Here is a 27,782-nt window from a genome sequence, read left to right as displayed (position 1 = left end):
TTGGATAATGGCTCCGGCTGGACCAAGAGGAAACAGACCCTCTGCTTCCCCAAGTGGGAGGGCAACCCTGGGAGCCTTTGGAGACAAGGATGCTGTTTGCACAGCGTGGGAGGCAGAGCGTGGCCCCAGAGCCCACGGGGCGAGGGAGGCAGACCAAGGCTCCAAGGGCAGCCCCGAGGGACCAGGGGTCTTGGTCCCAGCAGCAGTGCCACCACATCACATCTCCTCCCAGCAGCCACAGTTCGTGGGACCCCCGAGGAAGGAAGTGGTCTTCTGTGCTCTCTCCAGACTGGGGCTCTTGCTTCTCCTCACGCAGGAACAGAGAGCTGGGAGCCCTCAGGGTGACTGGAACAAGCTCCCTCCCTCATGGCCTTGGGCCTCCAGGGGCCAAGCCCGAGGCTGCTGCAGATGGCGACGGGGAGGACGGGGAGGCTGGCATGTGCGTGTGACAATCTCTGCCTCGCCACATCTGCACAGCAGCCCCGTGAGGTCTGCGTGCTCCGGGCTCCCATATTCCAGATGGGTAAACTGAGGCAGCTGGCGGTCAGACGAGTGTCCGTATAACCAGAGTGGATTTCAGCTCGGACACTCCTGAGACCACACAGTCAACAGCCATCTTGGCACAGCCCGCCCCTCCTGCCAGGAGGTGAGAGGCCACAGTGGAGGTGGGCACTGACCCACATGCCCTGAGCTGCCCATTCCCCTTAAGGACCCCTGCCCATCCCTTCAGCCTTATTAGAACTGGACACTCTGCTCACTCCAAAGAAGCTAGACTCTGGCGTCCCCGACACACACCCCGAGACCTGCCTCCCGCTCCCCTTCCCCAACACAGGCCCCTTGGGCAATCTCTCCACCTCCTCCCAGAGGAGGGTCATCTGCGCAGGGTCTCAGCCTGCCTCAGGCACAGCAGAGGCTCAGGAAGTGTGCTCACTACAGGGCGGGCGCCCCAGCCCCACAGCAGCCACCACCTTGACCACAAAGAACCCTTTCGCACAGGGCAAGTCTGTCCCAGACGACCCCTACCCCTCCTGCCTCCCACCTTGGGGTAGGAAGACCTCTCTGAAGAGCTGAAGGAAGAAGCTACCTTCCCCTTCCCACCCTAGCACCTCCAGCCCCTGATGGTCTTTCATAACAGCCCCAGCAGGTTGAGTCATACTCAGCTTGTGGTCAACTGTGACCACAACCTCTTCGTTACACCCCCACCCCAAGGAAGGGGCTCATGAGTAAACAGTTGAAACTTGACCCATGGTAACTTGGAGGGCACAGAGAGAGGGATGCTTAGAAGACGGGACAGGGAGAAGTCTCTTCCACGGTACTCCATTCATTCATTCAGCAAGTATGTACTGACCAGCTCCTACATCCTAGTCCTCCGGAAGCTCATAATGGAATCCCTGTGAGAGGAGGGGAGACAGGGCTGAGAGTGAGATGGTCCTTCCAGAGCCACAAGGTGGTGAACTGTCAACCCAGGACTTGAAGACAACCTGTCATGCATGTGCCAACATCCTTGACTGTCCCTACACACCTACGGACCAAGCCTCCTCTCCCTTCCATGCACACGGCCTGGGCTTTGATGATTGGCTGGAGCTAAGAGTGTCTGGGGGCCAGGCCCTGGGGACAGGATGGAGAGGGAAGGGATGGCAGGCCTTTGAGACACAGAGGCTACTCTGCAGAGCAAGGGAAGAAGGGAGGGACAGGAAGAGGAACCAAGCGCCAAAGGCCACCACAACCAGATGGCCAGTGCACCCAGTCAGACACAGCTGGCCTCAGGCCTCTAGTTCCAGCAAGAGGAAGTGGCCTTGGGTCTCAGCTCAGCCGGAGGGGCCTCACTGCATGAAGAAAGGGCCAGCCTGAAAGGGGAAGCCCTGGATACGCCAGTCTGTTCTCACCCCATCTGTCCTCATCTGACTTGAAGCACCAAACCCAGCCAACTCTGACCCAAACTGTCAGACAGTCTGGTGTGTTCTCTCTTCCCACGCAGCCACGCTCCTGCTGTGTGATCTCCAGGAGGTTACCTAACCTCTCTGTGCTCTCTGCACAGTTTCCTCTTCTGCAAAATGGACTTGATAATGGTAACAAACTCAGCATGTGTTGAAAGGATGAGATAATTCACTTTAAAAAGCTTAGGACAGTGCAGAGGTGTGGCTTGCCTAGCAAGCATGAGGTCCTAGGCTTAAAGCCTGGCCCAAGAAAACACAAACTTAGACTAGAGCCTGGCGCAGAATAAACGCCTGCAGAGTCTTAACTACTGCTGTTATTGTTTCCCAACCTCAGCACACACAGACCCACCCCCCCCCCCCCCCCCGAGCTCCTCAGAGACAGAATCCACTTCCTGTCCCCCCAGCCACTGACACTGGGCTGTCCAGGTCCCCCCAGCCATCAGCTCAGACAGGGAGCAGATCCCAAACCCCCAGATGGCGAAGGGCACCACTTCATTCCCAGTCTTCATCCTCCCTCCTCAGCAACGCGCTCTGGTCTCCCCATCTTGAAAACAGGAAACCCTCGGTGACCCCACCTTCCCCCCAGCTCCTTCCCTCTTCCTCTTCCCAACCAAAGTGTCTGACACCTGTCCTCACACCCCCTCCCCCTCAAGCTGACTTCTGACCCTGAGGTCTCTGACCCCCTCCCTGGGGACCCTGGAGGGTGTGGCCAATCCTCAGTAGCTGGTGGAATCTCCCCACCCTCCGCACCCCTCATCCCAGCTCAGCCGCCCTGGCAGCCCCAGCTGGCCCCGCCCTGCCCTCATCCCGGCCACGCCCCCTTCTCCTAGCAGGCTTGCAATCCAGGCCAGGGCACACTGGACTCCCTGAGGGTCACAAAGAACTCGTGTGACCCCAGTCCTGCAGAGAGAAGCGCTCAGGCCCCCGCAGCAGGAATACCTCCAGGTGCGCCCCAGTGACCAGGTGTGTCCGTGAGCACACAGCCCCACCTGCAGGCCAATACTGAGGGGTGGTACAGTGGCCACTTCAACAGCACTAGCAGTGTGACCTTGGGGGAAATCAGCTTCCCGGATGTTGAACTTGGTGAAATCTGGAAAAACTAAAACCTCCCTTTGCCCTTGGTGGTCATGCGGCTGCAAAAGGCAGTAGGTGTCAATCATGCTGAGCCGACCCCATCCAGAACTCTCAAGTCCAAAATGCTCCCAAATCTGAAATTTTTGAGTGCTGACATGATGCCAAAAGTGGACAACTTCACCCCTGACCTCATGCGGCAGGTGGCAATCAAGACGCAGGGTGCACTAAAAGTAGTGAACAAAATCGCCTTCAGGTCAGACACGGACACATGTGGAACAAAGGCAGCTCACATGCAGACTTGGGTCCATCCCCGGGACGTCTATGAATATGCAAATACACCAAATCTTTTAAAAAGAATTTAAATTCTTTTATTTTATTTTATTTTTTTTAAGAGAGAGGAGAGAGAGAGAGAGAGAGAATTTTTTTTTAATATTTATTTTTTAGTTCTCGGCGGACACAACATCTTTGTATGTGGTGCTGAGGATCGAACCCGGGCCGCACACATGCCAGGCAAGCGAGCTACCGCTTGAGCCACATCCCCAGCCCCTCTTTTATTTTATTAATTTTAATTATTATTTTATTTAATTTTAATTTTTTTATTAATTCTTTCAGGCATTTTGATTATAATTACCACGGGTATAGATTTTCTGTTTATGCATAAAACAGCTTGGCTCTAGGCTCCAGTGATTATAAACAGGTTTGTTACTTACATGAGCATCTGCCTAGGTGGGGAAGGGGCTGCAGGTGTGCAAATTTAGCACCCACCCTGAGACCCACCCAGTAGGTGCCAGTCATATCCCCATCTCTGAGACAACCAAAAATGTTCCCATGATTCCAAATGTGCCTCCAGGGACAGTATGCCCCGCTGAGAACTCTCCCCGTGCCAACCCCAACTCACTGGCTCCAGCACAGCCTTTCTGGTCCCCTGAGCAACCCCTACACATTCCCCAGGGCCCCAGACTCAAAGCATCCCTCACTGAGCTCATCACCAGCTTCTCCTGCTGGGTCACCACCTGGTTGTCACCTTGATCTTTACCTTTAAGCCCAAGCCATGTCCTCCCCCCTTTCCTCATTCAGTCCCCCTCCTACCCACCCTTCCCTCTCCACCTCCCAGGTGAGGTAGCACCCCGGCTCAGGGCTCCCCAGTCCACAACTGCCCCTCCCCCTCCCCAGGCCTCCCAGCCAGGCTCCCAGCTCCAAGCTCAGGCCTCAACAGTCAGTCAGGCCAAATTCCTTGTCTTGACACTGGAGGACCCCTGCTCCATTCACTCACCCTCGCACTTTTCCTCACTGACTCAGTGCTGACACCTCAAGAAGCCGGAGACACTGCCCTGGGGGACACAGATCAGCTGGGTGTGCCACGTCCAGAAGTCCAGAATGTGGATGCTGAGGGACACTCGGGAGGCAGCAGGGGTTCAGAGCAAGCACCTCACCTGTTCTGTATTCAGGAAGTTCTCTCCAGAGGGGATGTCCCCTGAGCCCGTCACAAAGGATGGATTGGCTCTGAGGAGGCAAGGAAGGATGTCTGATGGGGACTGGCACTCGCTGAGACCCGGAGGACGCAGGATGAGCACTCAGGCTCAAGATCCCCTGTGGCATGCATGAGTGGGAGGGCCACCCGGAGCCGGAATGGCCTTTCAGCCACACAGAGATGGGTCAGGGTCACCATGTGAAAAATGCACACTGATGACTCGCCCGGGGCAGGTGGAGGAGTTCAGGGGCGACTCCCTGCTCCTGCCCGCCCCCTCCTCTGCCCTCCAACTCTGCCCAGGGCGGCGCCTCCCTGTTTGTCTACCCGCTTCCCAGGGCAGCCTCTGGCGGGCACAGAGGCTGGAATCTGTTCTCCACCATCAGACTGGGGCTCCCATTATCCACCCGGGACACAGAGCCATGTCCTTAGGCCACTGTCCTTAGCCAAGCCACGCCACGCCCAGCCTCGGTTTGCCTCCTAGCCTGTGTCCCACGATGACGATGTGAGGATGGCAGTGTGGTGGCCCCAGCACCATGACCCCCAGACCTGGCGCATCACATGAGCTTGGTCAAATGCCCATCAGCCTCGTCGTTCTTCCCACCACTCGGGCTGGGCAGGAGTACCCACCCCAGCCATCTGGTTCCCCAGAGCGTTTGATCCTCAGCCCTAGGGAGCGGGGCCACCCCCTGGCTTTACGGATGGGGCAGGGGAGGCCCACAGCACTACCAGGCTGCTCGCCAAGATTAGGACCCAGCCCCAGCCCCACACCAAGGCGGGGCTCACTTCAGCCCTGGTGTTCCTCGACCACCCACCTCCCGGGCTGAGGGGAGTCTGGAACTGGCTGTGCCCCTCCTGCGCTGGAGAACACCTCCTGGCAGACCCTCCGATTCTGGGTCCAGCCTTCTCCCCCTCTGACCTAGCGTTGCCCACACCACTCTCCTGCTCTACCCTGTCCATATCCTCTCTGCCCAGACACCCGTCTCCAACCCCCCAAACCTGCTGGAAGAGTGGGTCTTCTTTGGAGATTTGGTCTTGGTTCCCAGCATCCTTTGCTCTGGAATATTCCTCTGAAGTTCGGTTTCCTTCTTTGCCCTGGTTCACTCAGCAGATCTCCCTTTTGGGACTAAGAAAGGACTCCCCCGGGGTCCCAGCCTCCAGAAGCTCCTGGCCTGGGATGGGGCACTTTCTGCAGGAGGGACACCTCCGAGCCTGAGTTTGCCACCAGGGAAGCTCCAGGGGGCTGTCGCTCTCTGTTGCCAGACTCTTGCCCTGCAGGGGTATCCTGGACAGGAGCAGCAAGTGTCCCCGAGAGACCCTGAATCTAAGGCCCTGGATGAGTTCACTTGAGCTAGAGGGTGGGGGAGTGCCTGTGCCCGAGTCTCCCCCATGGACCCAAAGGGCATGAGAAACTGGGGGAGGCGAAGGGAAAGTCCGGAACTGATGAGGGGCAAGGGCAAAGAGAAGAATGTGACAGAGGCGACAGGGAGACTGGGCCAGGTGTCATGGGCTGAGATAAGGAATAGTGTCACAGCAAGATCCAGGACAGAGGTCACAGCCCCAGGTTGGGACACATGATCATGTGGGCAGAGGGAGGAAGGAGGTCTCCCCAAGGTGAAAGGGGTTAGCTGAGGTGGAATGTCACAGAGCAGCTGGTCGGGAGGGAGGGGGAGGGAAGGAAGTGAGGACCAGGGTGGGGGGTTCCCCAGCAAGGCTCCAGCCTCCCTCCTCCTTCCCCGCAGCCTGTGAGGGCCCCACTGGGCTGGCGTCTGTCCTCCGTGGGGGGGGGGGGGTACTGAAAGGAGGGATGAATGCACAGAAGGACCAAAAAAGAGGCCTGAGGGATGGACCCGAGCCGTCCTTCTGTGGTCAGAAGCCTGAATGGGCCTTGCCGCCCCTGGCGGGGTCCCTGAGGTGGGGAGGAACGGAGGTGGCTAAGGTGACGCCCATCCTGGTGGTGGTGAGCAGGCGCCCAACCGCAGCTCACCCTGCCGCACGCGCACACCCAGGGCAGCAAGGAACGCTTCCACTGGCAAAGCCACAACGTGAAGCAAAGCGGCGTGGACGACATGGTGCTGCTGCCCCAGATCACCGAGGACGCCATCGTGGGCAACCTGCGCAAGCGCTTCATGGACGACTACATCTTCGTAGCCTGGCCGTGGGCAGGGGGCAGGCAGGGAAGGGATGCAGGGGCAAGGGAAGGGCTGGGCGGAGAGAGGGATGGCAGGTGGACGGAAACATTAAGGGAAACACATGGAGGGCCTGAGCCATGCGCAGAGACTGGGTGCATGGACAGAGGGAGGCCGGGCATTGAGGGCCCTGGGCTGGAGACCGAGGGCAGATGAAGTATCAGTGGGCTATACTGTGGGAGGTAGCTGTACCTGTCCCTCCTCCCCCTGCCCCAGGGTCACAGTCCCATTTTCTGGACGAAGCCCAGTTTTTTCCTAAGAGACTCGAAGTACATCTGAGCATCTCTGTGTCTCCCTCCAAGTAACGGGGCTCAGGGAATCCCCAGGGGAGCAGAAGGAGGCCATAGGGTCCTTGAAGGTCAAAACCCTCCCAACACTCCGTGGTCCTTAACCGTCTCCCAGACCTACATCGGTTCGGTGCTCATCTCCGTAAATCCCTTCAAGCAGATGCCCTACTTCACTGACCGTGAGATCGATCTCTACCAGGGCGCGGTGAGGCCGGGGTCAGGCGGGAGGAACAACCCAAGACGCCCAGCCCCTGGCCTGGGCTGACACCTGCCCTGCCCCCCCAGGCCCAGTACGAGAACCCCCCGCACATCTACGCCCTCACAGACAACATGTACCGCAACATGCTCATCGACTGTGAGAACCAGTGCGTCATCATCAGGTACGGGGCGGGGCGGGGGACCCTGATGGACCCTCCAGCCGGTGCCTGCTCAAATATCACCTACCCCAAGGGTGGTTTCCTGGAACTCCCAGTCCCAACAGCCTTGCTCTCCCTCTCTGCCCCTTCCCTCCTCCTGGCTTACTTCCCTGGCACCGGGTCACTCCCGGTATATTTTATTGATTCATTCTGTCACTGGCCATCTGTCCCTTGTAAATGTCAGCTCCATGAGGACAGGGATTTCCATCTGTCTTGGTCACTACTGTGTCCCCAGTCCCTGGAATAGTGCCGGGTACACCATAGATGCTCAATCAATGAATGAGTGATGGGGCAGGCACTTCTACCACCCCCACCCACTGATCACTCCTTCTTCCCTCTACCCCAGTGGAGAGAGTGGAGCTGGGAAGACAGTGGCCGCAAAATACATCATGGGCTACATCTCCAAGGTGTCTGGCGGGGGAGAGAAGGTCCAGGTGAGCGGCAGCAACAGGACAGGCCGGGTCTCCCCCAGCTGCATCTCTGCTCCACCTGACCCCGACTGACCTCTTTCCACCTGCCTCTGCCCGCAGCACGTCAAGGACATCATCCTGCAGTCCAACCCGCTGCTGGAGGCCTTCGGCAATGCCAAAACCGTGCGCAACAACAATTCCAGCCGATTTGTAAGTCTCCACCACCCACCTGGAGCAGCTGCTCCCTCCAAGCCAACCTTCTCAACCCCCCAGACCACACACACACACACACACACACATCACACACGTTCACACATGCACACACACGTCACAGACATGCACACACACGCACACGCACACACATGCACACGTGCACACACACACATACACACACACACACACACACACACAGAGCCAGGACTACAGTCCCCGTGGAAATTTAGCAGGAAACGCCTACTTCTGGAAGGGAGACTCACTTCCTACTTATGGTCCGTTTGAAAAAGGGTCCCCCGTTGTCAGGACTGTGGAAGCCATGACACCTCTGTGTAACATCCTTAAATACTCCCCTGGGGCAGCCACGAAATCTTCCTTTTCAGATTTCAGGTCCAATTTATTCCTCCATTCATCCTTTCAACAAAGAGTTCTTGGGCTTCTTTTTGTGGGTGTCAGGGGCTGGGTAAACAGATCTGGACTTATGGTCTGGTTCTGTCACTGTTTAACTGTGTGGCCCAGTTGGAAAAAAAATGATGTCATCTCTTGAGGCTCCCGCTGGCTCATCCATAAAACGGAGATGATGTTACACTGCGATGTAAATAGGCCCCACACCTCGAGCCACCCAAACACTCCAACGTGGATATCACTGATCATTGTCCAGTATAAATTTGAAGCTTTTCTTTAACTGCATACTGCAAAATACATATATCCAAAGTGGACCACTCTAATTTTTATGTGGTGCTGAGGATGGAACCCAGCGTTCAATCCATCACCATGACTCCAGAGTTCCCGCTTGGCCCCTTCGTCAACCTCTACTCCCAACTGACAGTAGAAGCAACCACTTTTCTGATCTCTTGTTTGCCATATATTCGCTTCACCTGCTCTAGAATGTCATCTAAGTGGAATCACATAATATTATTGTTTGAATAATACACATAAAAAACACAGATGAGGGCTGGGGTTGTGGCTCAGTGTCAGAGCACTTGCCTTGCACATGTGAGGCGCGGGGTTCAATCCTCAGCACCACATAAAAATAAGTAAACAAAATAAAGATATTGTGTGCATCTATAACTAAAAAAATTTTAAATATTAAAAAAAATGGATGACTGTCAAAACATATATACATTTTACTGTACAATTTTAGTGTACAATGCGATAAATAGTCATTACATGCTACAGGTGTTGTATAAGATGAGGATGTAATTTGTATTGTTTTTGGACAGGGGTGGTAGAGGACTTTCTTCCCTCTAACCTCTGGCCAGAGCAGAACTCAGATGGTGTTAGAGACCAAAGAAGGGGTCTTTGGGGCCCTTGTCCTGGGTCTTGGGAGAGCATACAGGAGATGCCAAAGGACCACAGGGATCCACAGCATCCCACAGAGACGTGGAGGCCTCTGTGTTAGGCGCAGGGACTTGGAAACTGGTTGATAAAATGTGATGATCCCAGGACTGTGCATCCAAGCAGGTAGAAGGGTCATTGCTTGCCCAGGGCACAACCTGAGCAAAGGCCAAAGGGGAGCAGCTGGTGAAAGGAGCAAGTACTTTATAAGTGGGTGTAGGAAGAGGAAGGAGAGGGAAGGCCAAGTGAGGAAGAGACAAGAGAAGCAGGCTCCCAAGACCCTTCCTAGGCTTTGCGCCACCTGCACTCTGGCCCTGGGGACTAATGTGGTTCTTTGTGATTCAGGGTGTTATCATTTATGGTGCATCATAATCATACCTAATAGTAGACTTCAGTGTGACACATTTATACATGCACATAACGTAATTTGGTCAGTTTAATTTGGACACTGGTCCCACCCAGTGTCCAGCCGCTGGTTCTGCAGCTGGTGGCAGGGATCCTACAGAACTTCCCCTTCTCCTCCTCCCGCCCTCCCCCAGGGCACTCCCTCTACCTGGCTCTTCTCTGAGATCCACCCCCACCATTTTTCCCCCTTTTTTCTCTCTGGATTCCACCTAAACCCAAATGACCCTTGATTTTCTGAGTCTGGTTTATTTTGCTTAACATAAAGCTCTCTAGTTCAATTTGTTTTCCTGCAAATGACGTAATTTCGTTCTTCTTTGTATAGTCTGTATTCTTACTGGATGGGGGTGATGGAAAGTAAAGCTCCATCTGTACAGAGACCTCCTTTTCTTTCTCCGTTCACCTGTTGATGGGCCCCTGGGCGGTTTCGTGGCTTGGCTATGTGAATGGTGCATGGATCACTTCGGTGTGATGACTTTAATTCCTTTGGATAAATAGCAAAGAGTGGCATAGCTGGTTCTGTGGTGACAGCTGGTTCAGTGGCGGTGCCATTTGGAGTCCTTTGAGGAACCTCCACACTGACGTCCACCGTGGCTGCACTGATTCGCCACCCCTACCAGGATTTACTATTTGTATCCTTGATGTCTCCAGGGCAAGTACTTTGAGATCCAGTTTAGCCGTGGCGGGGAGCCAGATGGGGGCAAGATCTCCAACTTCTTGCTAGAGAAGTCCCGCGTGGTCATGCAGAATGAAAATGAGAGGAACTTTCACATCTACTACCAGGTGCAGGGAAGGGGCCCATGGGGCTGGGCCACAGGAACCCCAACTGGACCGCAGGGGTTGGGGAGGGAGATAATGGGAAGGTCAGTGTCCAGGGAGCCCATGAGGGCTGTGCTGGGTCAGCTCCAGAAGCTTGAGCCTCGCTCACCCTCCAGCTGCTGGAAGGGGCCTCGCAGGAGCAGCGCCAGAACCTGGGGCTCATGACGCCCGACTACTATTACTACCTCAACCAGTCAGACACCTACAAAGTGGATGGCACCGATGACAGGAGCGACTTCAGCGAGACCCTGGTGAGTACCAGACACCACTGCAGCCCTCAGCCAGTCCTTAAGCCCAGGGAAAAGCCTCTCACGTTATAAATAAGGTAACTGAAGCCCAGAGAGGAACAGAGACTTGTCCAAGGTCACCCAGCAAGTGAATGAAAGAGCCAGGCCAGGCACCCCAAAAGTTCTGACTCTGCATCTATGCTGTGGCCCCAGGGACAGGGTGGAAGCCAAGGTCGGTTTTCCCTGTTGTGCCCACAGAGTGCCATGCAAGTCATTGGGATCCCCCCCAGCGTCCAGCAGCTGGTTCTGCAGCTGGTAGCAGGGATCCTACACCTAGGGAACATCAGTTTCTGTGAAGAGGGGAATTACGCCCGGGTGGAGAGTGCAGACCGTGAGTGTGGGCGCTGGGGAGAGAGGGGAGCCCACGTGTATGTGAACTGACAATGTCATTGTCACTGGGCAAGATGTGGAATCCCCAGGGGCTGACCCTGTCCCCTTTTGCCCTGGCCTGGCAGTCCTGGCCTTTCCTGCCTACCTGCTGGGCATTGACAGCGGGCGGCTGCAGGAGAAGCTGACCAGCCGCAAGATGGACAGCCGCTGGGGCGGACGCAGTGAGTCCATTAACGTGACCCTCAACGTGGAGCAGGCAGCCTACACCCGTGACGCCCTGGCCAAGGGACTCTATGCTCGCCTCTTCGACTTCCTGGTGGAGGCGAGTGGAACCGGGGCTGCGGGACATGGGCTGTGGGGCTAGGTGGGCACCCAGTGCCTACCAAGTCCTGGGCTTGAGCCCACCAAGCGGAAGAGGCAGACTTGACTCCTCATCTCACCAACTCCTGGCTGGGGATGGAGGCAACTCTCAGCACAGGCGATGGGGGATGGGTGGGAGATCCAGAAGCTCCTGTGGCTGTGGCACGCAGCCCCAGAGGGAAGGGGCTGCTGGAGACTCCAGACCTGGACTGGCATCAAGGCAATGGGGATGGGGGGGTACATTTGAGAGCCAGGAGGAGGAGTGTTGAGGGGACAAAGTGACAGACATGGGGGCAGAAAGGAACAGGACATGTCAGGGCCAGTAACAGTCAGGACCGTAACAAACACGTATAGCCCTTAGGCACCGTCCTAAGTGTTCTATGTGCATCGACTTCTTGCATCTTCAGAAAAGACCCATAAAGTACAGATTAAGCATCCCTAATCTGAAAATCCCAAACCCCAAATGCTCCAAAATCCAAGACTTTTGAGCACTAAAATGATACCACAAGTGGAAAATTCTGCCCCTGACCTGATAGACTGTCAAAATGCAGATATGCCAGGCACAGTGGTGCAGGCCTGTAATCCCAGTGACTCAGGAGGACTGCAAGTTCAAAGCTAGCCTCAGCAACTTAGTGAGTCCCTAAGCAACTTGGGAAGTCCCTGTGTCAAAAAAAAAAAAAAATCTCTCTCTCTCTCTCTCTCTCTCTCTCTCTCTCTCTCTCTATATATATATATATATATATATATATATATATATGGAGATGTAGTTCAATGGTAAATTGCCCCTGGTAATCATACATATATAATATGAAGGTACACTAAAAATATTGTATAAAATGAACTTCAGGCTATGGGTAGAGAGTGCATATGAAAGAAGTGAGATTTGTGTTTGGATTTGGGTCTCATCCCCAAAACACCTCATTATATACCTGTAAATATTCCAAAATCAAAACTCTGAAACACTTCTGGTCCCAAGCATTTCAAATAAGGAATACTCACCCTATAGTTGGTTTTTGTTTGTTTGTTTTAGAGTTGGGAACTGACCTCAGGAGCACTTTACTACTGAGCTACATCTCTAGTCTTTTTCTTTTTTATGTTGAGATGGGGTCTCACTAAATTGCTGAGGCTGGCCTCCAAAGTGTAATCCTCCTACATCAGCCTCCTGAGCTGCTGGGATGACAGGCAAGCACCACTATGCCTAGCTATAGTTGCTTTTTAATTAGTTTTTGCAGTGCTGGGAATCAAACCCAAAGCCTCACATATGCCCACAGGTGCTCTAACACTAACTATACCCCCAACCCAGTAGCTGCTATAATTAATCCATTCTTTTGTGTATGTGTGTAGTGCTGGTGATTTGAACCCAGGGCCTTGTGCATGCAAGGCAAGCACTCTACCAACTAAGCTGTATCCCCAGCCCAATCCATTCTTTTAATTAATTTATTTTTTGAGACGAGTCTCACTGTTGCCCAGGCTGGTCTCGAGCTACTGATCTCAAGGGATTCTCCTGCCACAGCTTCCTGAGCATTGACACTACAGGTGTGCACCATGACACCTAGCTTATTAATTCGCTTTAGAGACGAGGAAACAGAGACACGGAGAGGTTAAGTGGCAGAGGTGGCTGCCAGATCAGGAACCCCGATACTCAAACACTTGGATCTCTCATAAGGGTGACTGATTACAAGGTGGGAGGACAGAACATGGCACTAGAGAGAAATTGGTGAGAGGGGACACGGTCCATGAGCACAGCTAAGAGCACATCAGGAGAGTGCTGACCAGATGCCCACTGACTGCTGTCCCCGCCACACTACAGGCCATCAACCGCGCGATGCAGAAGCCCCAGGAGGAGTACAGTATCGGTGTCCTTGACATCTACGGCTTCGAGATTTTCCAGGTTTGGCCACTGCACCTCCAACCCCCAGCCCACACCTGTCCTCCATACAACCTGGGGTAGCCCATGGCCACCTAGCATCAGCCCACTGATGGAGGGACCCCTTTTCTCCCTGGCAGAAAAATGGTTTTGAGCAGTTCTGCATCAACTTCGTCAATGAAAAGCTGCAACAAATCTTCATCGAGCTCACCCTGAAGGCTGAGCAGGTGGGCAGCGCAGCCAAGTGGCATGGGATGGGTATCGGGGTGGGGTAGGACCTTGAGAGTCACCGAGCCACTGGGGAGACCCCAGCCCCTGGTCCCCATCTCCCTGCTTGCCCTCTGTCAGCCGGCTTCCCAGCACCACCATGAAATCCCAGCATCATCGACTCAGAGAGAGAAAGGGTTATTCTGGCCCACGGCTTTGGAGATTCCCGTCTAAGATTGGATGGACCCATATAGCTTTGGGCCTCTGGTGGGGGTGCCAGATGGCAAAGCACATGTCAGAATAAACTGCTCACCTCGTGGCCAGGAAGCAAGAGAGAGAGAGAGGAAGGGGAGGGTCCCATAAGTCCCTCAAGGACATACCCCCAATGGCCTAAAGACTCGCATTAGGCCCCATCTCCCCTAAGTGCCACCACCTCCCAAGAGCACCACTCCGTGGACCAGGCCATCATACAGGCCTTTGGGGGATACTCAGCATCCGCACTACAGCCCCCGCCGGCACACCACTGCATTTCCCTCTGCCTCAGAAGCTGGTGGTTTATCCACCAGGTCCTGTTGAGAGTCCATCTGGGAGGACCAGAAGCAGGGACATGGTTCCCTGGCACTTCCTGCCTGCCCCACCCAGGGCCAGAGACAGGCCTGGGAGAAGAGATGGGTGGCACTGGGCACAGCTCCTCCATCCACTCCTCCCGCCCCCTTCCCCCCAGGAGGAGTATGTGCAGGAGGGCATCCGCTGGACCCCAATCGAGTACTTCAACAACAAAGTCGTCTGTGACCTCATTGAAAACAAGCTGGTGAGGACTGACCCACTTCCAGAGGTCTCACTGGGCCCTAGAGCTGGGCCTGGGAGACCCGGGAGTGGGTTATGGCAGCCTAGGGCCCCTCTAGCCTAGGCCCAGGTCTCCAGCAGATGAAGCACAACTGAAATATCCCCTCAGCCACCTGATGCGTGGCCTCTGCCCCTCGGCTCAGCTTTCATTTCTTCACTGGACATTCCCCTGGGCTCAGAGGGGTCAAAGTCATGAATTCCTCCTGGGGGGTCCCCCACTCTCTCCTGCACCCCATGGAGCACACATTTCTAAGTCCTCTACCACCAAAAACCACTTTTTCCCGCCCGCGGGAAGGAACCCTGGGTCTCGCGGTTAGGCAGGTGCCTTCCCACTGAGCGACACCAGCCTCACTGCCACCATCGGGGCGAGTATTACGCGCCCTCCCCGCCCGCTCCAGCCCTCTGCACCTGCTCACCTCTGGGCTCCCTCTCTGGGGCTGGCGACTGGCCAGGGCAGGACCAGCCGACTAAGTTGCCCTCTGCTCGCCCTGGCAGAGCCCCCCGGGCATCATGAGCGTGCTGGACGACGTGTGCGCCACCATGCACGCCACAGGCGGAGGCGCCGACCAGACGCTGCTGCAGAAGCTGCAGGCGGCAGTGGGGACCCACGAGCACTTCAACAGCTGGAGCGCGGGGTTCGTCATCCACCACTACGCTGGCAAAGTGCGTGCCCCCACGCCCGCCCCGCCGCTGTACTCCCCCCAAGCGACCCCTCACAGACCTCAAGGGCTCCAGCTTGCAGCCCTCCAACACCCAGATGGGAAGGATCCTGCCAGGACCCCCAGCCAGGGCCGCAGTGTTCCACTAACATCCTCCTCCAGGCTCTCTCCCTACTGACCACAATGATGAACCCATGGACTGCAGCCACCACCAAATGGGGAGCTCTTCCCCCAAACTGCCTGCACCCACCCCTGGTCCCCCCAAGGAATTCTCTGGTCTCCAATCAGGGCCACAGACTGCTCAGCCAAAAGGGCAGCTGCCCCAGTAGACAGGCAGGACAACTTGGGCAGCAGGCACCAGTCCCTCCCCTCTTCCCAGAAAACCCCCAACCTCAATGTGAGCAGCAGCCCCTGACTCTGGAACCCCCCTTCTTATCCCATTTTGGAAAGTAAATCTCCCAGGCCCCCAGGCCCATGGTACAGGTTCCCTGCAGACCCTACCCAAGGCTCCAGCAAGCTCCTCCCTGGCCACTGCCTCTTCCCCACTGGGAGGACTGTAGACCCTCTCCTCATGCTCCTGACCTCATGGGGCAGCAGACATTCCCAGGGGCCCCTGCCCAGGCTGCCTCCCACCATCCCTCAAAACAGGTGGGAGTGCCTGTCCTCAGCCAGGGCTGCAAAAGAGGGTGTATAAAGAGCCTCCTCTTTAGAAAGCAGCCCCAGCCCAGCATCCCTTATCAACAGCCAGGGCTGTAGACCCTCCCCAAACACAGCACCCCCAACCACCAAGTGACCAGGATGAGGTAATCCAACCTTGGGAGTTAATATTAAGCAGCAGACTCCTGGGCACCCCCTCCGGGGCTGCAGTTCCCCACCTTCCAGTCTGAACCCTAACTCCTACCTCGCCTTGGCTCTGATCCAAGCAGCAGGATTTCAACCCCCACATCCCTTCACCTGTGACTTGGAGTCACACACTCTAACTTGAACTTCAGACGTCCAGGGAGCCCTGGCACCAGTGGTAACCTCCAATCCTCTATTCTAAACCAGAGATCACCCCAAACCAGAGCTGTAGCTAACTCTCATCTTCTCACCCCAGAGCAGGTCCACCCCCACACACCCAGTCTCTGGGCCTCACCCCTATGCCACCCCTCCCCTCCAGGTCTCCTATGACGTCAGCGGCTTCTGCGAGAGGAACCGGGATGTCCTCTTCTCTGACCTTATAGAGCTGATGCAGACCAGCGAGCGGTGAGTGGCCCGGGTGTGGGGCCTCCAGGCAGAACCCCCATGGGGATGGAGGGAGGATTGGGGACCACTCCATCTTCCCCAGAGCTCCCACTGTGGCACTGATGCTGTGAGGGTGGCTGTGTGGCCAAGGCATGGTTCTGATATCAGAGAATCTCCAGGTGCTGGGGATGTAGCTCAGTGGTAGAGCCTGGCATGCTGGGGCTCGGGGTTCCATCCCAAGTACAGGTTTGGAGAGCAGCTCCAGGTACTCAGGGTCCCCAGCAGAGACATCTGAGTCGGATTCCTTACATCTCCCTCCAGGAGCCCAGGCATCCACTGATGACTACGAATCAGCCTCCTTATATCAAAGAAAACATTTGGCATTTGTTTTTTTTGGGATTGGCTAACTTCACTTAGCATTATCTTCTCTGACTCCATCCATTTACCTGCAAATGCCATGATTTTATTCTCTTATATTGCTCTGTAATATTCCATTGTGTATATATGCCACATTTTTTATCCATTCATTCACGGAAGGGCATCTAGGTTGGTTCCACTGTTTACCTATTGTGAATTGTGCTGCTATAAACATTGATGTGGCTGTGTCCCTGTACTAGGCTGCTTTTAAGTCCTTTGGGTATAGACCAAGGAGAGGGACAACTGGGTCAAATTGTGGTTCCATTCCCAATTTTCCAAGAAATCTCCATACTGCTTTCCATATTGGCTGCACCAATTTGCAGTCCCACCAGCAATGTATGAGTGTGCCTTTTTCCCACATCCTCGCCAACACTTATTGTTGTTTGTATGCATAATAGCTGCCATCCTGACTGGAGTGAGATGAAATCTTAGAGTGGTTTTAATTGGCATTTCTCTAATTGCTAGTGATGATGAACATTTTTTCATGTATTTGTTGATTGATTGTACATCATCTTCTGAGAAGTGTCTCTTCAGGTCCTTGGCCCATTTATTAATTGGGTTATTTGTTTTTTGTTTGTTTGTTTTTTGGTGTTTAGCTTTTTGAGTTCTTTATATACCCTAGTGATTAGTGCTCTATCTAATGTGTGAGGGGTAAAGATTTGCTCCCAAGATGTAGGCTCTTTATTCACCTCACAGATTGTTTCTTTGGCTGCGAAGAAGCTTTTTAGTTTGAGTCCATCCCATTTATTGATTCTTGATTTTAATTCTTGTGCCACAAGAGTCTTATTAAGGAAGTTGGGGACTAATCCCACAGGATGGAGATTAGTACCTATTTTTTCTTCTTCTGGTTGTATTCCCAAGTCTTTGATCTATTTTGAGTTGAGTTTTGTGCATGGTGAGAGATAGGGGATTAATCTCATTTTGTGGCATATGGATTTCCAGTTTTCCCAGCACCATTTGTTGAAGAGGCTATCTTTTCTCCAATGCATATTTTTGGCACCTTTGTCTAATATAAGATAATTGTAGTTTTGTGGGTTAGTCTCTGTGTCCTCTATTCTGTACCATTCACCAGTCTGTTTTGGTGCCAATACCATGCTGTTTCTGTTACTATTGCTCTGTAGTATAGTTATCTCAACATCATAAAGGCTATCTATGCTAAGCCCCAGGCCAACATCATTCTAAATGGAGAAAAATTGAAGGCATTCCCTCAAAAAACTGGAACAAGACAGGGATGTCCTCTTTCACCATTTCCATTTAACATAGTTCTTGAAACACTGGCCAGAGCAATTAGACAGATGAAAGAAATTAAAAGGTTACACATAGGAAAAGAAAAACTCAAATTGGCACTATTTGCTGATGATATGATTCTATACCTGGAAGACCCTAAAGGTTCCACCAGAAAACTCCTAGAACTAGTAAATGAATTCAGCAAAGAAGCATGATACAAAATCAACACCCATAAATCAAAGGCATTTCTATATATCAGTAACAAATCCTCAGAAAGGGAAATGAGGAAAACTACCCCATTCTCAATAGCCAACCCCAAATAATAAAATACTTGGGAATCAACTTAACAAAAGAGGTGAAAGATCCATATAATTAAAATTATAGAACCCTAAAAGAAAGAAATCAAAGAATACCTTATAAGATGGAAAGATCTACCTTGCTCTTGGATAGGCAGAATTAATATTATCAAAATGACCATACTTCCAAAAGCACTATACAGATTTAATGCAATTCTGATCAAAATTCCAATGACATTCCTTATAGAAATAGAAAAAGCAATCATGAAATTTATCTGGAAAAATAAGAGACCCAGAATAGCTAAAGCAATCCTTAGCAGGAAGAGTGAAGCAGGTGGCATCACTATACCAGAGTCTGCATTTTAATAAGACCCTCCTGAGGATCCAAGGGCACATCAGAATTTGAGAACCATTAGTTTAGATCAGGGCTGTCCAATATAATCGTATCCAACATCATTCAAGTAATTATTTTTAAACAGCCTTATTGAGGTGTAATTTCCATGTCATTAAGTTTTCCCATTTATGAAATGTAGAATTTAATGACTTGTAGTAAATTGACAGAATGCAGGTGCAGCCATCACCACAATTCAACTTCAGAATGTTTGTTTCACCCTAAAAAGATTCCTCATATCAATCTACAGTTAATCCCCACTTCCACCACCTGTAGAGTTCTAGTAAGCAACACTTAAAAAGTGAAAAGGTGGACTAATGAAACAGGTAAAATTAAATATGTTCTAGTTAACTCAATATCATTCACACACACACACACACACACACACACACACACACCAGGGCCTCACACTAGGCAAGTGCTCTACCACTGAGCTACACCCCAAGCCCTTTATTATTTTGAGACAGGGGCTCATTAAGTGGCCTAGCCTGGCCTCAAACTTGTGATCCTCCTACCTCAGTCTCCTCAATCCAGCCATTCAGTCACACACCACTACAAAATATTACCATTTTTAACATATAACCAATGTAAAAAAAAAAGAAAGAAATATTTCACAGTTTTTGGTCTTTGGATTCCAGTGTATACTTTAATAATTGCAGCATGTCTCAATTATGAATAGGCCACATTTCAAGGACCTCAGTAGTGAGATGGGACCAGTGGCTGCCACATTGGAAAACACAGAACTAGAATCATGATTCTCCTGGTGGGGTCCCTAGACCCACAGCATCAGCATCACCTGTGAACTCATTAGACATTACTGGTCAGCCTGGTGCAGTGGTGCGCACCTGTGATCCCAGTGATTGGAGAGCCTGAGACAGAAGTTCACGGCCAGCCTCAGCAATTTAGTGAGACCTTTCGCAACTTAGACTTTGTCTCAGTAAAAAATGAGATCTATGGATTTCACTCAGTGATAAAACACTCCTGGGTTCAATCCCCAGTACCAAAAAAAAAAAAAAAAAAAAAGAGAGAAGAAGAGGAGGAGGAGGAGGCAGAAGAGGGAGGAAGGAAGGAAATTTGGGTCACGGTCCAGGCCTATCAATGAGAACCTCCTAGGTGGGCCCTGGCAGTGTGTGTTAACAAGCTGTCTTGGAGATTCCAGTGATGCTTCGCTGATTGACCTATTTTTCTATTTAACTTGATCTGTGTTACTTGCTACCCAATCATGTATGACATAGAGCAAACCCAGTGCAGATAAATCAAGGAACGCACAGGGCAGCACCAACCCCGCACCTCACTCACCACAGTTCCCCTGCTCTATTTGCATCGTGAGTGGCTCGAGGCAGCCCCATCGGCCCCAGGGTCCAGCTGCACCCCCAACCTTCCCTCTTACCGCCCAGGGCCTTCCTCCGGATGCTCTTTCCTGAGAAGCTGGATGTGGACAAGAAGGGCCGTCCAAGCACTGCTGGCTCCAAGATCAAGGTGGGCTTGGGGCAGACGAGGGAGAGTTGGGCATTAGAAGGGCTGGGTCCCACCCTGTCCAGTCCCCAGAGTGGGTCCCTCCTGGTTCCAATGTCGGTCTCTCCCCCATCCCTAGGGCCATTGTGTCTGTCTCTGGCACCCTCTGGCAGGCACCATCTTCCACCTCTAGGTTTGGGAGATTAAATCAATTTTCTTTACCACTTTTCCTCTTCTCCTTCTCCTCTGCCTTCTCCTCCTCCCTCTTTCCTTCCCCATCATCTCCTCCTCCGCCCATGGGGATGGAACCCACAGATGGGCCTTGCACCTGCTAAGTGTGGACTCTACCACTGAGCCACACTCCCAGCCCCTATGTGGGAGAGCATGTTCAACACACAGAACAAAATTGACCACCTTACCCATTTCTAAGTGCACAGCTCGGAGGTGTGAAGTGTGTCTGTCTCCAGAACTTTCTCGCCTTCTCACACTGAAGTCCTGTTCCCTTTAAACACTAACGCCCCAGCCCCTCCCCAGCCCCTGGCACCCACCACCCTGCTCGCTGTCTCTGTGAATCTGATGATTCCAGGGGACCACCTGTGAGTGTGTCCTGCCTGCAGTGTGTCCTTGCTTGCCTGGCTGATCTCACTGAGCACAGTGTCTACAATGTCCCTCCGTGTGGCGCCATGTTGAAGAATTTCCTTCCTTTTTAAGGTTGGAAAATATCCAGTGTCTAGGTGGACCAGTTGTATCTATTCATCTGTTGGACACTTGGGCTGCTTCCATCTTTTGGCTACTATAAACAATGGTGTGATGAACATGGGGGTCCCGTTCTAATAATGTATGAGCACCCTTTTCTTTTTTTGAGTGCTTACTGCATACTGGCAGCAAGCACAGAACACGGATACACGAGAAGCTTGTTCAGTTCCACCCCCAAGGCTCAGAGAGGGTCACTCACTTGCCAAGGCCACACAGCAGAACCTGAGTCACTCCCACTAGTTCCCCCCCCTAGAAGAATTCTTTTCTGTTCACCCTATTTCCTGGGGTGACTAAAATACACAACCCAAGGCTGGCCTCTCAAGCATGTACACATGATTCTTTACGTCCCAAATCCCTGTCTCCCTAAAGGACAGGTAGAAACGTTCTGGGCAACATGGTCCCCTGAATGGTCAGCTACTCGGTCTGCAAACATTTCCTGAGCACTTACTGTGTGCCAAGCTAAGCATGGGGAGTGTGGCACGTGCAAGAGCTGCCAGCTGGAGGGCAGGCAGACCCAGGATATCACCCCTCTTGGTGGACACTCAGAGGTGTGCACTGCGTGCTCCATCAGCACAGACCCCAGCCCCACCCGCCAGGGGTGTGTCTGTCTCTTGGGTGGGGAGAGGAGAGGGGCCATCTGTGCTCCCCCCACCCTGCCTTCTCCTGCTTCTCAGAAACAAGCCAACGACCTGGTGGCCACTCTGAAGAGGTGCACCCCCCACTACATCCGCTGCATCAAACCCAACGAGACCAAGAGGCCCCGAGACTGGGAAGAGAGCAGGTGACGTCCCCTTTCCAGATCTGGACTTTGGTTGGACCAGTGCATGCCACCTGACCCACAGACTGACCCCCCATTCCAGGCCCCATCCCAGGACTAACCCAGACCAGCCCCAAGGGCCAGCACGAAACCCTCAGGGCTCCTAGGTTATACTTAGCACTGACCAAGACCCCCCTGACCCCCGGGGTGACCCCAGACTGACTACAGGCTGACCCAGGGACAAGCACAGCCCCCAGCCTCAGTTCCCCAGACTCAAAGTCCAGAACTGACCCCAGGACTGACCACCAGGATGAGCACAGCCCCGGTCCCCAGGCCCCCGGGAGGCTGAGTAGAGTCCCAGACCTCAGTGCTCACCCGGAACAGCCCCCAACACAAACCCAGCCCTGCAGGACCTGCCCTGCCTTCCCCACAGCCAGCAGCCCCCAGCTGCAGGGTCTCAGGCCGCCCTCCCCACAGGGTCAAGCACCAGGTGGAGTACCTGGGCCTGCGGGAGAACATCCGGGTGCGCAGGGCCGGCTTCGCCTACCGCCGCCAGTTCTCCAAGTTCCTGCAGAGGTGAGCGCTCGGCCCAGCGGCCCCAGCAAAATGACCAGCCGCCCTGCCCCAAATGCCCCACACCCCACGCTCTGCTTCCAGGTACGCCATCCTGACCCCTGAGACCTGGCCACAGTGGCGTGGGGACGAACGTCAGGGTGTCCAGCATCTGCTTAGGGCGGTCAACATGGAGCCGGACCAGTACCAGATGGGGAGCACCAAGGTCTTCATCAAGAACCCAGAGTCGGTAAGTGGGAGCAAGAGAATGAAGAGAAAGGAAGAGACCAAACTGTGGCAATGGCCCTGAGTCCTTCAGGTCACCGTGTGACCTTGGGCAGGCTTCCTTGCCCCTCCAAGCCTTGTTTCCCCATTTGGAAAATGGTGAGAATAACAGCCGCCCCCTGCAAAACTGGGGTGAGGATTAGACAAAACAGGAAGGCTTGCTGGGCTCTGTGGTGCACACCTACAATCCCAGTGCCCCAGGAGGCTGAGGCAGGAGGATCTCAAGTTGGAGGCCAGCCTCAGCAACTTAGCAAAACTCTATCTCAAAATAAAATAAAAAGGGCTGGGGATGTAGCTCAGGGGCAGAGCCCCCTGAGCCCAAGCCCTAGGACCCAAAGCAAACAAACACTGCCCAGTGACTGGCACACAGGAGCTGCTCTGAGAAAGCCACATTTGCTGAATGGTTCTTGGTGGCCAGGAAGGTGGGGGAGGCCGCCACCTATCCACAAAGGTCTTGTATCCCCTTGTCCTTCCTTCACCCTTTCCTCCACTGGTTTTTCTACTTTCATTCTTTTTTTTTTTCTTTAAATTTTTTTTTTTTTTTTTGCTTCTTTCTTTTTGGTCCGGGGATGAACCCAGGGCCTCACGCATGCTAGTCAAGGGCTCTGCCGCCCAGCTACACCTTCAGCCTAAAATTTCTATTTGCAAGCTTTGTTGGCTGGTGGTGCTGGAGATGGAACCCAGGTCCTGGCCCAACTCTTCCACTGAGCTACACCCGACCCCTTTTTCCTTCTTTTACATGACTTCCTACGTATTGCTTTTTTCTTTCTTTCTCCTTCCTTCCTAGTTTCCTTCTTTTCCTCTTCCCCTTCCTCCTTTCCTACTTCCTATTTCCTTTTTTTGTTTATTGATTCATTTGAGACAGTTTCTCACTATGTCCCCAGGCTGGTCTCCAACTCTCCACCGCCCACCTCTGCTCTGCAGTGGCCGGGATCACAGGTGCCCACCACCAACCTCTTCTTCATTCCTCATCCACGAGCACATGCAGCTGCTAGGCCTGAACTGTAGGTCACGTGGGGACCCTCTCATTCCAAGGCCTTCTTTGACCCCAGATGCACCGAAGACCCCAGTCCACGTACTCAGCTTAGAGATGACCCCTCAGTGGGCTTCGGTGGGCTCTGAGCCTCTTACCTGGAAGCTGTGCCATCCCCATGCCACCCTGATTTCGGGGGGGGGGGACACAAAGTGACAGTGACAAGAATAAAACCCTAGGACAGAAAAAAAAAAAAAACCAACCCTAGGACAGGGATCCCCTGAACGCCTGTCCGGCTGCCTCGTGCTGCCGCACTGGACTCCCAGGGGAAGCCTGGGTTCCCTCGGCAGCAGAGAAAGGGCGTGGGCACCAGAGCCAGGCTCAGGGCCAGCCAGGTGCATGTCACACGAATAACAGTGGCACCTGCTCCAATCACACCACAGGGACTTTATGAGGACAACAGATTGTTGAGGTGATCCTTCTGTTTCTGTAACTTAAAAGCAATTCTTCTCAGGCTGGGGGTAGCACACCTGCCCAGCAGGCACGAGGTCCACTGCCAGCCCAGGCAAACAACCACAAAGTAAATGATATAACTGATAAAAACCCTTATCACTGGTCAAAATTGCCCATGGTTAAAACTACACCTGGGATGATTTAATTTGTAACAGGCAAGGAAAAGAAAATGAGAGAGGGAGAGAAAGAAAAAGAGAGAACAGAAAGAGAAAAGAGAGAATCCTCTTATTAGTTACTTGGAGATCACAAAATCTGTCTGGAATAAAGAGACCAAAAATTGATACAGAACAGGAAAAAAAAAAAAGAGATAAAATAAAACCACCACTGGCAAAGACTAAGATAACATCAAGTTTTGACCAAAATTTCAGTCTGCAACTTTGATTTGGGTAAGTTGGACTGGGTAGAAATGATGAGACAATGGCAGAAGTTAGGTGATCAATTTATTTTTTATTTTGGTACTGGGGATTAAACCCAGAAGCACTCTACCACTGAGCCACTTTCCAGCCCCCTGCCCTTTTTTATTGTAGTTGGACATAATACCTTTATTTTATTTATTTATTTATTTTCACGTGATGCCGAGGATCGAACCCAGGGCCTCGCTCTACCACTAAGCCACAACCCCAGCCCCTTTCCCAGCCCTTTTTATTTCTAGTTTTGAGAAAGGAACTCACTATGTTATTGAGGTTGGCCTCCAACTTGTGACCCTCCTGCCTCAACCTCCCGAGTCACTGGAATTACAGGCATGTACCTCACTGCACTCAACTTGGATCAATTTCATTCCTCCCAGATAAAAAGTCTTTATGTTCTCTGTTCCTATAAAATTTGATCACCAAATTCTGGTCTGGAAGCCAGAAGTCTGAGAAGAAGCTGGCTCTTAGGAAGACTCTTTTCTGCCTCTCCTTAACTTCGGCGGCTGCCAGCAATCCATCCTCCCGCCTGTGCCTTCACCTTCGCACGGCCTCCTCCTTGGCATCTCTGTGTCCAAATCCCCGTCTTCTTATAAGGACACCAGTCCAACTGGAGTCAGGGCCCGCGAGAGTCCAGGACGACCTTGTTGTAACTTCATTACATCTGCAAAGACCCTGTTTCCAAATAAGGCCACATTTATGGGTTCTGACTGGGCATGAACTGGGGGACACTATTCGACCCACTGTCCCTGAGAAACTCCAATTTAATTAGGTCTCTCTCCTCTTAACATTCCAGCTCTTTAGACAGGAATCTTCATTTCCCGAATTGAAAATGGATCCTTTTCACTGGGCAGAGATCAAAAAGGCTGGAGGTGGTTTTTTTTTTTATATTTTTTTCAGTTATAGGTGGACACAATACTTTTATTATATTTTTATGTGAAGCTGAGGACTGAACCCAGTGCCTCACGCATATGAGGCAAGCGCTCTCCCTCTGAGCCACAATCCCAGCCCCTGGAGGTGCATACTGTATCCACTCAGGACAGTTAAAGGCCAGGGAGGCGGCTCCAGGTTGGCAGGCCCTTCCCAGTCCTGCATGGCTGGTCTCCCTCATCCATTCACCCTGTCCCTCAACAAACCTCAGAGTACTCACCAGGCCTTGCCCACAGACCCGCAGGCCTGCAGGCCCCTGGAATGCCGGCAGAGAAACAAAATCAGACACAAGCTCTTTGCAGCAGGATTCTTAACATTAAACCCTTCTTCTTCTTTTTTCCTAATACCTTTGTTTATTTGTTTTTTTTTTTTTTATGTGGTGCCAGGGATCGAACCCAGTGCCTCACACGTGCTCAGCAACTGCTCTGCCACTGAGCACAAGCCCCAGCCCCAGTGAATCCTTCTTATTTGTGTATTTGAGAATTCTCTCTGGGTGAAGTGCTAATTGTTTTTTAATATAAAAACCCAATTTTATTCTCAATAATGTTTCCCACCATGGGCTGGCGTTGTGGCTCAGGGGTAGAGTGCTCGCCTAGCACGTGCAGGACTCTGGGTTTGATCCTCAGCGCCACATAAAAATAAAATAAAGGTATTGTGTCCAGCTACAACTAAAACAAAATTTTTTTAAAAAAATGTTTCCCATCTTCACCTATTGACAAGGCTATCCCTTTTATAACTAAAGTTTGATTTGAATTTGAATATACCTCAAGCATCTTTCTAATTCAAATTTATTTTTCTACAATCAGCATTTTTATTTTTTTATTTTAAGATGGGATCTAACTATGTTGCCCTGGACCGCCTCAAACTCAACAATCCTCCTGCCTCAGCCTCCCAAGTAGCTAGAACTACAGGCCCGTGCCACCACACCTAGTTGTAGTATTTTAATATCCAGTCAATTCCTCTCCTTGATATGAGCCTCTATCATTATTCCAAATGAACAGTCATTTCTCACAGTATTTCTATTCTGACTTACCCTATTACAGTTTATTTTTTAAGTCCTCTCTGGGTCTAAACTCTTGCAACTCAAGCCTTTTCTATGCTTTCTGCAAAAATTTTCTTTCCAGGGGCTGGGGATGTGGCTCAAGCGGTAGCGCGCTCGCCTGGCATGCGTGCGACCCGGGTTCGATCCTCAGCACCACATACCAACAAAGATGTTGTGTCCGCCGAGAACTAAAAAATAAATATTAAAAATTCTCTCTCTCTCCTCTCACTCTCTCTTAAAAAAAAAAAAAAAAAAAAAAATTTCTTTCCAGGGCTGCCGAATATAGTTGTTTGGGTTGTACACTGCACAATCACATGGTTGCCATCACATCAGAATCCTGCAACTCAGATTTTCATATTTTCTTTAATGTATCTTTTTTATTTTTAACTGAGGATTGAACCGAGGAGTGGTTTACCACTGAGTTACATACCTAGCCCTTTTTTGTATTTTGTTATTGTGAGATAGGGTCTCACTAAGTTGCTGAGATTGGCCTAAACTTGTGATCCTCTTGCCTCAGCCTCCCAGCTAGCTGGGATTACAGGCATGTGCCACCATACCTGGCTGCAGTGGTTTTCTAAGATGCACATTGGCTTCTATTTCTACCATCTCTGAAATTGTGGTGCACTTGTTGTGCATGCTCTTAATTAGCAATGTTAGGAACTGTGATGTTACACCATATCTGGTGAGACCTCACAGCAAGTGGCCGGGATCTGAAGCCAGTGAGACAAACCTACACCTATAGTTTAATACAGAAAAAAAAAAAAAAATACTGGGAGGGACCAGTCATCTGGAGGAAGGAAAACACCTTGACCATAGGGCATGGGCATGGGCATGTGTGTGTGCACGTGGACACAAAAGCATGTGGGTGGGGTGGACCCAGGGAAAACAGGGACTGCAGCCTGCGGAGAGGGTAGGACCCACCCAGCTTCCCTCTTGCCCAGCTTTTCCTCCTGGAGGAGATGCGAGAGCGGAAGTTCGACGGCTTTGCCCGCACCATTCAGAAGGCCTGGAGGCGCCATGTGGCGGTACGGAAGTACCAGGAGATGCGGGAGGAAGGTGAGCTGCTTGGGGTGGGAGACTCAGGGTGGGCACAGGTGGATGTAGAAGAGCCACACCTTGACCTCTGCCCTGACCCCATGTTGACAGCTTCCAACATCCTGCTCAACAAGAAGGAACGGAGGAGGAACAGCATTAATCGGAACTTCGTCGGGGACTACCTGGGGCTGGAGGAACGTCCAGAGCTACGTCAGTTCCTGGGCAAGAGGGAACGTGTGGACTTTGCAGACTCGGTCACCAAGTATGACCGGCGCTTCAAGGTGAGGCCCTAGCAGGTGGGCACATCCAAGACCCTGTCCCTGCTTGAACCAGAAGCACTGCCAGCTGTCCTGGACACACTCAGCCACAGGTATATATATATATATATATATATATATATATATATATTCACC

The 27,782-nt window shown here is 52.2% G+C and overlaps 1 protein-coding gene and 1 long non-coding RNA gene across 4 annotated transcripts in view; one reads left to right on the top strand and one right to left on the bottom strand.

The window, feature by feature from the left end:
• Positions 1–27,782, top strand: part of MYO1F (myosin IF) — a 40,288-nt gene that overhangs the window by 2,587 nt on the left and 9,919 nt on the right. For 2 of the 3 annotated variants that reach the window (XM_081287477.1, XM_081287476.1), the window contains exons 2-21: positions 6,489–6,626; positions 7,071–7,160; positions 7,241–7,335; positions 7,718–7,805; positions 7,902–7,991; positions 10,386–10,517; positions 10,670–10,804; positions 11,039–11,171; positions 11,296–11,492; positions 13,341–13,421; positions 13,538–13,624; positions 14,329–14,415; positions 14,946–15,113; positions 16,269–16,354; positions 20,062–20,143; positions 21,550–21,656; positions 22,110–22,208; positions 22,290–22,434; positions 27,276–27,390; positions 27,481–27,650. In XM_081287477.1, the coding sequence (XP_081143603.1) occupies positions 6,489–6,626; positions 7,071–7,160; positions 7,241–7,335; positions 7,718–7,805; positions 7,902–7,991; positions 10,386–10,517; positions 10,670–10,804; positions 11,039–11,171; positions 11,296–11,492; positions 13,341–13,421; positions 13,538–13,624; positions 14,329–14,415; positions 14,946–15,113; positions 16,269–16,354; positions 20,062–20,143; positions 21,550–21,656; positions 22,110–22,208; positions 22,290–22,434; positions 27,276–27,390; positions 27,481–27,650 (2,325 nt within the window). Of the gene's footprint in view, positions 1–6,488; positions 6,627–7,070; positions 7,161–7,240; positions 7,336–7,717; positions 7,806–7,901; positions 7,992–10,385; positions 10,518–10,669; positions 10,805–11,038; positions 11,172–11,295; positions 11,493–13,340; positions 13,422–13,537; positions 13,625–14,328; positions 14,416–14,945; positions 15,114–16,268; positions 16,355–20,061; positions 20,144–21,549; positions 21,657–22,109; positions 22,209–22,289; positions 22,435–27,275; positions 27,651–27,782 lie in introns of all 3 variants that reach the window. The other variant, XM_081287475.1, reaches the window with a different exon arrangement.
• The window catches only part of LOC308645403, a 43,106-nt gene that overhangs the window by 14,249 nt on the left and 1,075 nt on the right, over positions 1–27,782 (bottom strand). The window lies entirely within an intron of this gene.

Source organism: Spermophilus citellus (assembly GCF_964194105.1).
Source record: "Spermophilus citellus genome assembly, chromosome: 3".
In the NCBI taxonomy this organism is placed as follows: domain Eukaryota; kingdom Metazoa; phylum Chordata; class Mammalia; order Rodentia; family Sciuridae; genus Spermophilus; species Spermophilus citellus.
This window is presented reverse-complemented; position numbering and strand designations above follow the sequence as displayed.